At 33.8% G+C, this 14231-nt stretch overlaps 1 protein-coding gene across 4 annotated transcripts in view; it reads left to right on the top strand.

The window, feature by feature from the left end:
* RBFOX1 (RNA binding fox-1 homolog 1) overlaps window positions 1–14231 on the top strand; it is a 411528-nt gene that overhangs the window by 286042 nt on the left and 111255 nt on the right. For all 4 annotated transcript variants that reach the window (XM_027839403.1, XM_027839401.1, XM_027839400.1 and 1 more), the window contains exons 4-6: window positions 4157–4210; window positions 11843–11935; window positions 13540–13600. In XM_027839403.1, the coding sequence (XP_027695204.1) occupies window positions 4157–4210; window positions 11843–11935; window positions 13540–13600 (208 nt within the window). The remainder of the gene's footprint in view (window positions 1–4156; window positions 4211–11842; window positions 11936–13539; window positions 13601–14231) is intronic.

Raw genomic sequence — 14231 nt, 5'->3', positions numbered from 1 at the left:
CAGTGTCCTCTTCGTGAGTTTTTTTATCTCTTTGATTATCTCACTTATAAAACTGAAATTGCACTAATGGGGGGAAAACCCCCCCCCCCCCCCCCCCCCCCCCCCCGTAAGTGTTTGTAATGTTGCTCTCTCTACTTTGACCATCTGGCCAAAGAAAGTAGAGAATAGAGGGAAGGTGACATAAGCCCTCTAAACAATTTGAAAGCAAGAAGGTAAGCCAACACAGGTTAATGACATCCACCTGTTTTGGCATCATATAGATATAACCTCTGTATTCTTTATTGGGTCCATTTCTGAATTATTTGTATTCTTAAGATGCAGAAATACTTTAACTTCCAGCCTGAGTGTATGACATTATCCAAACTGGACTAGAGGAAACATTATTAATACTTTCATGAAATTTACAATGCTTTAAAGCACAATCATAGCATAGTAAATGGTTTTCAAAAGTGTTGCCCATTTTATTTTTAATTAATGTTTTGGCATCCTTTCAGTATGACGCTGATAGAGTTTATTCTATACACCCATTGTCCTTTGAAGCATGTGTTCCAATAACTCATAAATCATTAGCTCTCTCCCTCCTTCCCACACTTGGCTAATCTGTTAGGTCACAATAGAAAACAAGCAAATTTATTTACAGAAGTTTATGTAATCATGACATTCATGGTCTGACATCAGTATCTTTTGACTCACTCTTTGTATTTGTTAACAATTATATTTATTAACAATTATACTATAAAGAACATTGATTTGAATGAAAATTTGATGGCATAATGTGACAACATAATTTTTTTGTCAATTTCTTCTCCTCATAAACCATGTATCTCTTTCAGGTAGGAAGTATTCATCATTATAGGCATCATCAACCTTTCACACACTTCTGGAATAACATAACTTCCTTAACATTCTTTAATTGCCTTTGAAAAGATAGTTTGACCTCCCTTAGCATTCATTCAAGAATTCTTTGATTCTAGAGGGAATGATTCGATTGTTGCTCAATCTTTTCTTAGGGTTTGTAATTCTCATCTGCAGTTACTGTGGGGTTGTAGTTGACCTTGATATATTCAGAAACTACTGAGCAGTGAATACAGTTTCAAAATTTAACAGTGACTATAATAGCATCCTTAAATTGTTTTGCTTATCAAAACTAAAGTCTTGTGAATGGGAACATGTTCTATTTAAGTTTCAATTAATGAACCAGGTGACTTTCAAAACATGTAAAATTACATCTTGTGACCACTATTTTGTTAGTCAAAAATATATATGATAGCTACTTCATTGTTTATGCCAAATATCTCATTTTTCAGGGCATTGAGATGGTCTCTTTAGACACTCTTAATGGCATCTAGAATTACTAGATATTAAATATATATATTTGAACTCACATGAAAACTGGCCTAGAAGATTCTGTTTCTTAGTCATAATGCTCAGTGCTTTAAACTAACTTTAGTTTTTTTTTTAAATGCTGTATTGATTTATCATCCTATGTAGTTTTTCAGAAAAATATTATTTGATCCAAGATGATCTACAACTGTTTGACACATTTATTTTCTCTACTCCTTATTTTGAAGCTTTTAGATAAAGGTCTGATGTGCATAACAGAATGTTTTTTTTTTAATGGAGTCTGAGATGTATCATAATAGCATTATTGAGCAAACACCAGTTATGTCTTTGTCTTGTATAGTGTCAATTTACATTGAAAATATGCCAACTGTCTTTATATCATTACTCAAGTACTTCTCAATTAAACTTTCTATCATTCTTCCACTACTTGTCTCAATAACTCTAAATATTATAGACTCTGAGTGAGACATCATTCTTGCACCCACATAAAGTATCCCAGGAACACAGCATTATTGTTCAAATTAACTATAGAATCATTCTACTTGGGTTTTTGTTGTTGTTGTTGTTCTGTCTTTACTGACTCCTGGTTTTAGAACAGGAGTTTCATCATGTCTACCCAGAGACCTGTCATTAGAAGGGGTACTGGAAGCGGAGGGCCCTTTTTTATGATTCTCCATCCATAAATACATTTGTTTCTATTCTCTCATTCCTGAGATTAATTTGCAACAATCTGCGCCTTTCCTATATTCTAAGCAGAAAAAGTATAGAAATATAGTGCTACTGAGTAACAGAAGCCATGGGGTGTTGGTTAATTTTTAATATAAAATTGCAAATTTCTTATTGAAAGGCAAATCCTTTATTTCACCCAGCTGAATTATATTTAAGAAAAATTCTCACTGTTGAAATTCAGAACACTGAAAAAGACCAACAGAAAAATGTTCTCTAGACCTGAAGATCTTCGTTTGTTTGCAAATTGAATAAATGTTCAAAGTCAAATCCTTTCCCCCCCTTATTTTCTTTTGAGAATGTCATACATGCAATAGGCATATTTGTCATTGTAAGACTACCTCCTCTCTTAAATGATCAATATATTCACTGCATCATTTCTGGCCAAGTTATTCATGTGACACATTTTTGATCTACATATAAGAAATGTGGATTTTTTTGTCCTTCACAGATTAGCTTACTTTTCTTAGTGCCTTAATCTTTCTCTTCTTTGAAGACAATACCTACTTTATCTGAAAAATATATTTTTGTGGGTGTCTTGGATAATTACGTTAAAAGAAAGGAGCCCCAATCTCTGGAATAAACTAATTTATACTTAATTTTCTCCTACATTTAAAATTTTTCTTTCTTAGCTTCTTGAGCAATTTATTTTTAACAGGTTCACTTTCTACCTGTACACAAAACAATTTTTTATGTATGCACAATCTAGTAGTTTAACCCTGCTTTACACCATACATTGCCAAGCAGTGTTTATACCTTCCATTTGTAGAATCTTCTAGATTTGTTAATACCCGGTTGACTCACTTTGCCAGAATCTCCTGGTGTTTCTGTAGAGAGAATGTGCATTGGTCACATGTAGTCATATCTGTTCTTCACTGTCTTAATCAAATGGATTTTCCTACTTTTCCTCTCTCTATATACCAACCAAGGTTGCAACCTCTACTTAGTGGTTGCCTGCAGCCTCAAGAATACTTGGGTTAGAGAGTAGTTTGGACAGATAGTATATAAGCTAGGTAAAACATGTAGGGAAGGCAAACAGTAAAATGAAAGCAAAAATAAGAGGAAAAAACAGTCATAAATTAAAGGTCAGAATATTGTTTATCATCATGAAAAGGGTAGTTAACTTTCAATTATTCATGCATGTCTTTCTCTTTTTTTATTAGCGAAGTAGATCTTAAATTCCAGGATGACTCTCTCTGGCCACTTAGTACACCTCTAGTAGGTGTGCTCTCTAGAAATAAACTGGTTCCTGACCAAAGCGTCAGGAAAGGTATTTTATTGGGAACTGTCTTGAAGCCATAGGGAAATGAATTTGAGGGTTGCTTAATACTGATATCTATGCCACTTTTTATTGACTATTCTCCTCTCATAGTGTGGATAAAACATACACTGGATATGTATTTCTTAAATTTTTCAGCACTAATAAACCTATTCTAAGTCTAAGCCTCACATATAAATAAATACTAAAAGACTGAATTCTCATAGAGCCCCAATTTAGCTACTCTGATAGTTTTAAAGACCATTTTTCTAATAATATTGAAAGAATCATGATACGGCAGATACTGTTTACCCTGAAGACAAATCAGAGCTATCCACATGTTCTGAGTGTGTACATGGTCATCTGTATAATTCCCATTTCTTCATGTGCATCAGCCAGGCCCTCTAATGTCATCCCTACCTTGCCCTCTGGCCGTTATGTATACCACAGTGGAAAGGGCCATGATATCACATATCAATGGCCAAACCCCTGCTGAAAACCAGTGTTGCCAAAAAACCCCCACTGAAAAATGGAATAGGCCAGTGATACTAAAACATTCCTAACACTATTAATATTTTGTTTGTATTTACTCAGCAAATAAGTCACCTATACTGGACTAGAAATTCTGCCTCAGGATTTCATAATATGGGAATATGGCAGTTTTGGTTGGATTGCTTCTCTCTCTAATCACACCCTTTAACTGTAGAGTATTAAATACAGTTTATGCCTTTGATATACCAGTATTTTCATACTCTGAAATAATTGCCAGTTTGTGCAGCATGATGTGCTTTCATTTGCTCATGTTTATATATTTCTGTTTCTTTGCAGCAATTTGGTAAAATCTTAGATGTTGAAATAATTTTTAATGAGCGAGGCTCAAAGGTAAGTTGTCTAATTCATTCTAGGATATTTTAGGCTACTTAAAAGTATTTTTATGAGTAAGGGGGAAACAACTGCACTGATGTAATAAAAGTATGGTATGTTTTTAAGGTATAATTTAATGGAAATGACTTTAGAGAGCTACAGTTTCCAAAACATTGTGAAATTTATTGGGTCTAGCTTAGTATGTGTAAGAAGTAGATTTTAAAAGCACCGAATATATCAACATTTTCATTGAAAATTATTTGTGCTTTAAAATGATAATGATAGTTTATGCTTATGTATTTTTGTCTTTTAGGGGTGACTGTTCATATGAAAATGAGTTTGCATTCTCATGAGAAAGTTTTTTGTAATGTGATTTTTTTTCCATATTATTGAAGTGCAGTTCTTTTCCTAGATAGTAAAGAAACTTCTTATACACCAACCCTTTGAATACAATCCGATTTTTACTATATGGATTTATATTTTGAATTTTTCTAATTATTGTCACCTCATGTTTCCTAGGAAACTGAGTTTAGGACAAACTCTCTGGGGGCTGAAAATATAATTATATATTTTAGTATTAGTGAGAAGCTACTATAAAATCATTATTTGTAAAAGAAGGCCAAACTTCTCCATTTTCCTCCTTGCCAGTTTTTTCCTGGGATACAACAAGCAGAAGTCAATTTCTTAAAGTACATAGTTACATTTTTTATTCCCATTTTACTTTAATTCTTTTCCTACAATCTTCCATGTGCTTTCACATTCACATGAAAACAGTGTTTATATCGAGTGGTTCCTATGTGCCTGGGATCACGGTGAACTCATATACAATATCCAGTTATTCCTAGGAGGAGTTAATAGGTAAAATATTTTTGCAGGTATACTCTTCCTATCACAGCACCATAGTACCATTTAAGAAAATGATTTAAGTAATTTACTGAAAGTTATCTCTGCAACTTGAAAGGGTGTAACTATAATATTCCCAGTTTTTCCATAAGGCATTTTTTGTTCATAACAGGGAATGTAGTAGGGAGGAGATTGTGATTTAGAGTATTAGAAATTTCAAGTCCTATTTTCTTTTCGCTATGGTAAAATACCTCGATGGATCGAACTATGATTTCATTAATGTGAGTACTACCTTCAGTAGTACAGATGGCAACCCATCTAAGCCATCTCTTCCTATGAGACTTTTTGTCTAGATCCACGTGTAAATCTTCCATGGCAGTCCACCCAACATATCTGATCTCTTGGCATTGTGTTCAAATATCAGTGGAGCACAGTGGTTAAACATCAGATTGTCTCTTGTTCTTGCAACATGACTGCTTTGTTTCTTTTTCTATTCATATATATTTCTCATAGTTTAATTATGCACTTGTGCATAATCCTTCATTCGTAATATGTCACTGCCTCTTCACACCCACCATGAACCTTTCTCTTATTTGTAGGGTGATCCACAACTTTAAATATTTGCAGACCATACTGTTGTATGGCTGATAGCAATACAGCATTACCAAAAGGATATTGGTGTTAAAAAGATGGGCCTTTCTTGTAAGCAGAAGCAGGAGGTGAGAGGGTCATTAAAAGCACTGTACAGTTTCCCAAAGGCCTCCCAACCTGCTTTCCCCTTTTTCAAATCTGAGATCAAGTTATTGTCCAATGCTGTATTGCCCTTATACTGATGGAACAAATCTTAGGCTGTCTCTATACTTATGTACTACAAATTAATTACGTAGCAAGAAATCACCTACCAGACAGGCATACCATCTTTTTTTTTTTTATGATACTCCTTGGGCCATAGAGTCAGAAATGAGCTGTGATCTAGGTTGACCTACAGGCATTAAAGAGTTGGTTTTAAGTATAGTAGTCCGCAGTTAGCTCTTTTGTGTTTAACCCCTCAAAGGAGGAAAAAGCATTATTCCTTTATTGAACTGTGTGCTCCAAAACAGGAGCCAGACATGTGGCCTGCAGGCCACAAGCAGCCCACAACAGTCCCTAATGTAGCTCAAACCAGATTAAAATGTAATTGGAAAACATTTAACAAAATAAGTGAAAATAAAATAAAATGAAATATACATACTATTACATTTTAAAACTAGGTTAATATGCAGTCCATAGGCATTCTTATGTACAGAATACTGTTCCCTGTTTCTATTTGAGTTTTGATACCACTGCTGTAAGAGATTCAGCAGTCTCCCTTCCAAATAGACATAAAATTAACCAAAGAAGAGAATTCTGGGGGAAGTAGTACTCTTTCCCTGCCACAGTACTGATAATGCTTATTAGTATGGAAGATTGAGAAATTAGTTCATTATTGCTTTCTCTTCTGCTGCCTTAAGAACCCTGTCATATATACCTACCATGTCAGATATTTTATGGTCATTTTTTTCTAGCAGTTCAATATTTTGACCTCTGACCTTTAAAATCATATATTTTCATCTCAAATATTTAAGAAGCATTAGAGAAGTTTTTACATTAACAAAGTGAATTAAATTTTTTTGGTAATTTTTTTCACCCAGGTCTAATTAATGTACTGGCAAAAAAAAAAAAAAAAATCAAAGCCTGACTTAGATTTTTACAGATTTTCTTCCAAGTCCGTGTCTGAAGAATTGCATTTAACTTTTGCAAAACATTTTCTACATTTTTGCCAGTATATGTGTGTATATAAATAAGCATAAACACATTTACATACAGCTATCTATGTATAAATACATAGAACACATTTTATTCATAAGCCTGCTTTTTCTGAGCTGTTTTGGGACATTAGAAGAATATCATTTGCAATTCAGAAAGTACAATGATGCCGCTATTTTTAAGGCTACCATCATCTCCATGATTTGCCTGACACCGGGAACCTTAGGAATAAGCCCATTTACAATTGCATCTCATGAAATATTTTAGTATATCTCCCTTTTTTGATTGGGAAACATTAAAAATAGCTCCTCTTATTGGGTGTAGAGCACTCAGTATGTTCCCTAGTAAAGAGTTACTCTTATAGGTGTGTTTATCGGGATCCTTCTATAAGAAGGTCCTGACATAGAAAAGACAGAACAGTGGTGACTTTCTAAATTGGAGCATTAATACCCCTAGGAATATTTTGTTTTCCTTTAACTGATATTTATTATCAGTTTGATTTGATGAAGGTAAGCTTATTTACAGTAAAACATCTATTTTAATGGGTGAAAAATTATAATGGCCTCACTGGTATCATTTTGAATTAGGAAAATGTCAACAAATAGGTAAGTTTGTTGAGGGCCAAACTGAATAATTTTGAATATTTACTTAATAGAGTGATTAGTCCCACCTAGGGATACTTCATTAGTATTAAATGAGGATGCTATTATCATCTCAGGAATTTATACCAAGTTTTATTTATATATGAAAGGCCATGCAGCATGATGGATATAGAGATGGTCTTGGGAGGCTGGAAGACCCTGAATTCTAATCCCACCTCTACCTCTACCAAAATTCTGGCTATCTGACCCTAGGCAGGTCACCTAACCTTGTGGTACTCCAGGCAACTCTCTGAGATTATTATTTGTAGATAAAGTACTAACTTGTAGTAAAAGAGAAGTTTCCTCACTGGGACCCCCTTAAACCAATGAAATTACAGATCTATTTTTTATCTCTCTTTGTTAATATTTATTTGTATTACACAAGTAGGAATGCTATAGGTTATAAAAGTAAATAACGCTTTGAAAACAACCATATAAATTTGGATCTGGCTTGAGATTGACTTTAAAGTTGTTTTAAATAGTGAGTACTCCCAATAGAAATAAAATTTGATTTTGTTGGTAAAAATTAAAATTATCTACCATTTTGGCTACATTTCTACTGCAAAGAGCAACATATATCTGCCTATTTAATAGATGTACATAAGAATGGGGTATGGTAGCAAGTAAAAATACCAATATTCACAAATCAGCAATATCTTCAGAAATATAGTTCATAGTTATATGATATATATATATATATATAAACTATGGTTTCATAGTTATAACTTAGGTATAACTCACATATTAAATGATTATAGGATAACAGCATTTTAGCCCTAGAAAGAACTTTTGAAATTATCTAGCTCATTCCTCTCATTTTACAGATGAGAGAAGTGGCTTACTTAGACCTCTCTATATCTCTGGTGCCAGGACTAGCCTACCTGAGGTTTTAGGTTTTGAAGTTCTATCCAAACTTTTAATAAAGAACTTCTTATATTCTTTTCTATGTTGCCCAGCTTCTTCGACTCACATGTTCCTAGACTTTCGCCATACTTTCTGTGATATCTCTCTCAGAAATAAGATAACTGTTGGGTGTTTTAATGTTAGTGGAAGGTTAGTTTAGATTCTATTCATTCCGCATTCCAGAAGGCTGTAGAGTCTTCTGAGGGCAATAATTTACTCTCATTCAACAGCAAAAAAAAAAAAAAAAAGAAAAAAGAAAAAAAAAGGATTCCTGTAATACCAAATTTGAAAAAGGGAACAAGCTGGTATATTTTATGGTAGAAGTTGCTGATGCCCTTTAGCATTGGAGCACATTTATAATCCAGGCTAAGCAATGTACCTTGGGTTCTGAGTTAGCTAATTTGGCTCCAATGATGTAATAACCAGGTAATTAATTGCCAGAATACTTCCTTCCTTCGTTCTGTCAGACTTCGCCCCAGTGTCTTTTTTGTCCTCTGCTCTTCAGATAGCTTTCTTTCTAAACTGACATCTTCTCTTGTCTTGACACCATATTTCTGTTTATGTTATCCAGGAAAGAGTGTTCCTCATCTGCCATCAATGAACTTTTTAATTTTCAATGTAGCCCTTTCTTGGAAATCAAACACAACTGTCAGGTGTTACATCACTAGCTGTTCTGCTTTTTAATTTTGAATCCAAACCAAGTTTAACTTTCCGACTCCTTCAGTTTGAGTTGAAGGCTACATACTCTAATAATAATTCCATTTACAAGCACGGAATAGCTACCTATGCAGCTAGCTGTAGGAAGTTCTATCATGGAAGACCGAAGATTTCTTTTCCTCCCATACAGGACTATCACCAACTATGAAATGTAAGGAATTTGGCAGATCATTTTATAAATAAGATGGTACTGATTTTTTATAAGCAATGATGTACAGTTTTCCCAATCTGATCTTAGCCTCTATCTGAGAAGCTTCTAAAAATCTGCTCTACCTCTTGGTCCTTGAATCCTTTTAGCTAGAAGAATGGAATACAGTCAGGTCCCAATTAGTGTGAACAGTAATCTTATGAAGTGGTTGCATTATTTGAACTTGTACTGCATATTTCCATTGGACTGTAGCCAATTACCATATTTTACATAATTTTAAGTTATAATAGCGTGAATTCAAAATACATGCAACACTTGACAGGAATTCATTATTCACACTAATCAAGACCTAGCTATGCCAACTGCCTTCCAACACTCTTCATGAAATCAAAATTTTATTTTTGGCCTTCTTTCTGGATCCTGCTATCACTGAACATCTCTAACACCAAATTTGCCTAGCTTCTACTGCTCATCCCAATATCTTGCAACTGACATTTTTGCTTGAGAATGTTTAACCCTAGAAAAATAAAATCAAATATAACTTTATAACTTAAATCCATTTTGAAACCAATTTAGTTTGCAAAAGATTATAAATATATTAGGAGTTTCCTTTCCAATATCTTTCTCTGAGATTCAAGTCGGAGAAATTTTTTATCATACTCTGTCTTCCTGATATACCCTTTGGGTCACTTTGATTTGTCATAGGATCAAACTGGCATTATAAAAAACAGTCCCTAACTTTGAATATCATAAGTTTATTTAAGAGAATATTGAGTCAAGTAATCTATAAATTTCAGACTTGGACAGACACATTGTCCTGAAAAATTGATATGATTTGGAATGTCATCTTTCATATAGAAAATCTTTTCTACGCAAAAAATGATGCTGTTGAGCCCCCATATTTAAGACCATTTGCTTAAAGTTGTTGGGTTTTTGTTTTGTTTTTCAGTAGTAACACATAGGTTCAATAGAATCATTCATATACTTTGGCTTAGATATTTGTCCTTGTAACCAATAGCACACATTTGTATTATGACTGCGAATTTGAATTCTAAGGCCATGAAAGAGAATCTGATAGTTGGTCCATCCATTTATAAAGGGAGAAAAACCTGATTTTGGTTTTATATTAATGCCATGCCATAATTAAATTACCTAACACATGGAATCAGGCTACCTTCCATTCTAATTGTAGGGTACAAAACTGGTGGTCCTTGCCTTTCAAGAGCTAGTCTCTAGGTGCTTCTTTTTGGCCTCTGAATATCCTAGATGGCTGAGTTCAACCTATAAATATAATAAAAATAGCTAGCCTAAATGTTTAATTCATCAACCCATTTTTTTAAATGGACACATTTTGTGCAATATGGAAGCCCCAACAAGTCTTAAAAGAGCATTCATTAGTAATGATAGTATTATTAAACTCTGTCGTATTTAACCCCAGTTTATCAAGTGAAAGTGGGGGGAGCAAAATGAACAAGGTTTACACTGGAATTGTTTCAAAGGGTTGGAGTAGGTTTCTGAACATAATATGCAATTTATTTTTAGAGTTTCAAAAACAGTATCATTTGGAGGAGGGAGGTGTCTTCTTAGGTAGCAGTGTCAGGGAAGAAATGCATGTGTTTTAACAATTTTAAGTTTAGTGTTAATTAATGAAACTGTAATAGTAAAATAAAAATATGCCAGTAATGTACTTTTAAAAATCAACTATTAGCAACCAGAGAGGTGTTTAAAATAATGTTATAAATAATGTATTCTAGATAAATATACTTGCATTTTCCTAAAGAACTGATTTATGTAATAGCAATGTCTCAAAACTACTCAGCAAGTACAAGCATTTCTGTTTTGTTAATAAGGTAGTAAGGAAAGTAGGCAATTGAACTTGCATGCACATGACCTAAAAAAGGTGTTGATGTAAAGTGCTTAAAACATTCCTTGAACTATTTGCATTCTTAGTTGAAATTTATATTCACATCAAGTGATTTTTGTTTATAAAATTAAAACATTTAAGCTTTATTATGAAAGATCTTTCATTTGTGAGGGTTTTAATTTATTTTTAATAAGTAAAGGCTGTGTAGCATTTGAAAAAAAATTAAATAACCCTAGTGTTGCATGAAGAAGAAATGTTCTTACAACCACACGGCATGACTCTGTAGGCAATGTTTTAGAGTATACTGGCATTCAGTGTTGAATTTTGTGCACAATTTAATTTGTTTTATTTTATTTTATTTTTTTAAGATCTGCATGTCAAAAAGTGGTTCCCTTTATCTTCTCATTATTTCAGTTTATTCTCTGTGAAGACACTGTAAATTTATTTTGATCTCATTTTCTTTCTGTTAGATTTATTTTCCTCTGTAGTGACATTTAGAAAGGTATTTTTGGTATTCTTTGAATTCTTTAGGGGGTATATCTAACTGGTGAAAAGAGAGGAAACTTGTTCACATTTATCTCTTACTTATCGCACATCTTAGTACTCTTATAATTTCTCTAATTTGCATGTTACAGAAATGAAGCAAGGACAAGAGATAGAAATTAAATGGAGAGAACATTTAAAAAGTGATCATTGATTGAAATAATAATGTGCATGTTGTTTTCCCCCCTTCTCCCTCCTGCATGCAGGGATTTGGTTTCGTAACTTTCGAAAATAGTGCCGATGCGGACAGGGCGAGGGAGAAATTACACGGCACCGTGGTAGAGGGCCGTAAAATCGAGGTGCATGTTCAAAATATTTTCCTTTTCATCTTTTTGATAAATGTCTGCTTCACTCTCATACGTTGTTTCAGATGCATCATTGGTGTCCTGTGTGTGCGCCCCTCCCCCCTTCCCATTGTTTATATATATATTTATATATAAAAAAGGAAATCTGGCCTTACTTGTTTTGTTTTATTTTATTATTCTCATTCTTATTGCTGAAAGGTGGATGACAGAAATGAGACAAATGAAAGCTTAATCTTTTGAACTTATTATTTTCAATGTTTTGTAAATCAATGGGTGCAGTAGATTCCAAACAATAGAAAAGCATGACAGAGCAAACCAAAAACAAAGCAGCTTTTTTTTTCTGCTGCAGGGTTGATGAGGGATCTGCAGTGGCTTTTTTTTTTTTTATAAGCAAATTGGGAAACACAAAGCATTACTAAAAAAAAAGAAAAAAAATTTTGCTTCTTAAAGAAAAATCAGAGTAATCAACAGGCGTGTTTTTAGGGTTAGTAGCCTGTGCCCTCTCTAGAAGGAAAAAAAGTGGGGAAGCAATAAAATGTTTACATAGAGAGCCTTCTTTTTCTACCACCGGATCCCCCTCAACACTGCCATAGGATTATAATTGTTAGAATTTTAAAAAGAAAAAAATACCAATTGAAAATGCTGTAGTCTTGGAGTAAGATGTTGCATATTTTGCCTTTCATTTTCCCCCTCGACGGTAGCGCTTAGGCCCCTCACCAAACTCTCAGTAACCATGGTAACTGTATACATACCCATGCTGGCGATGGTGCTGAATGGTAAGTGGAGAAGTCCATCTGCCGTTTCACGTATTTAGCGCTGATATCTATATCTATATCTATATCTATACCACGTGAATCTTTTTGACTTGTTGTATTAAGTTTTCTTGATGCTCTATTTTTTTCGATATTGGTACGCCTGTAATTGAGTGTACGTTTTAAGCAAGCCTGGGAGGCACTGACTGGACTGAGGATATGACTTGGTGCACATCTTACTCAGATTGTTAACTCCATATTGTGTTAAATAATGCACCCTCTTTTTATCCTTTTGTTAGCTGTGATTTTAAAGCTTGAATGATTTTGTTAATTCTTGCAATGAAAAAGGCTCTTGTTTCCAGTGCTGAATGCTAGATGTTGCTTTTCCAATGGTACTTATCTTCTAAAGGGTTATGTTGCACACTGCTAAAATTTGTTTGTCCCTTTTTTTGACATTTTCTGTTTCCTTGTACCTTGTCCTTCTACTTCACTGCATGGTCCTTCATATGAGAGATTTTTTTTTCTGTTTTTAAATATTTATTGTTTCAGTGTTATCATGGAGTACACGCATGCTTTTTAATCTTCAATTATGCAGTACCTTTTAATTTGCTTTTAATGTCTCTTTATTAAACTTTTAAATGATATGATGTTGCTTTATTGAAATGATTTGTAAGTTTAAATGGTTATGAAATAAATGTAGTTATAAATAGTATGATTTTGTTATGCACCTACTGCCTTTTATAAATTAAATTGCATTTTTATATACTAGTAGCCATAATGCATGCAATTAATAGAATTACAACCTTGCTCAGCAAAATGTACTAATTTGATTTTCTGTGTACTTAGGTAAATAATGCTACAGCACGTGTAATGACAAATAAAAAGACGGTCAACCCTTATACAAATGGTAAGTGCAGTTACACCTTTCGTGGGACAGTTATGTTCTTCCTTCGAATTAAAAACAAGTAATTAGGGCAGCTCCTTAAGCTGGGCATGTCTCTCATCATCGGGAACTTGTTTTATTTTACAAATTTAGTACAGTGTTATCTTTTGAACAAATTGGGGGATTTACAGAGAAGCTGCCCTTTTGCTGGTCTAGTTAAGCATCTAGTCTTTTCTTTCAGCCTGTCCAGGGTAGTCCCAATTTGATGATACTCTCATTGTTGTAGGGTCAGTTAGACTAGTTGTTAGAAGTAAGAAAACAGAGTTGTGGAGGAAAAATTCCTTTTCCCCCCCTTTTAGTTTCTTTCATACTGACCAGGAAATTATGACACTGTCACATTAGAATTTGGCCTGATTTCAATCTTTATTGGTATTGCGCACTAGATCCATAGCTATTTATAGTTGGGTAGAATCACAATGGGCATAGCCTGGCTAAATTAAATGAAAAGAGTTGACCATGCAAGCAAGTACCACTTTGAGTTCTATCATGATTGTCCTTGTAACAGGAAGAGAGAAAGAAAAAAGAAGGGAGATGTTAAGATCATTCCTATATATTAGCCACCCCTTCCACATTATTGTTTTATACCCCCTCTCTA

This window comes from Vombatus ursinus, unplaced genomic scaffold, assembly GCF_900497805.2.
Source record: "Vombatus ursinus unplaced genomic scaffold, bare-nosed wombat genome assembly UNPS02014832.1, whole genome shotgun sequence".
Classification (NCBI taxonomy): domain Eukaryota; kingdom Metazoa; phylum Chordata; class Mammalia; order Diprotodontia; family Vombatidae; genus Vombatus; species Vombatus ursinus.
The sequence above is the reverse complement of the archived record's forward strand: the minus strand, read 5'-3'. Positions and strand labels throughout refer to the sequence as shown.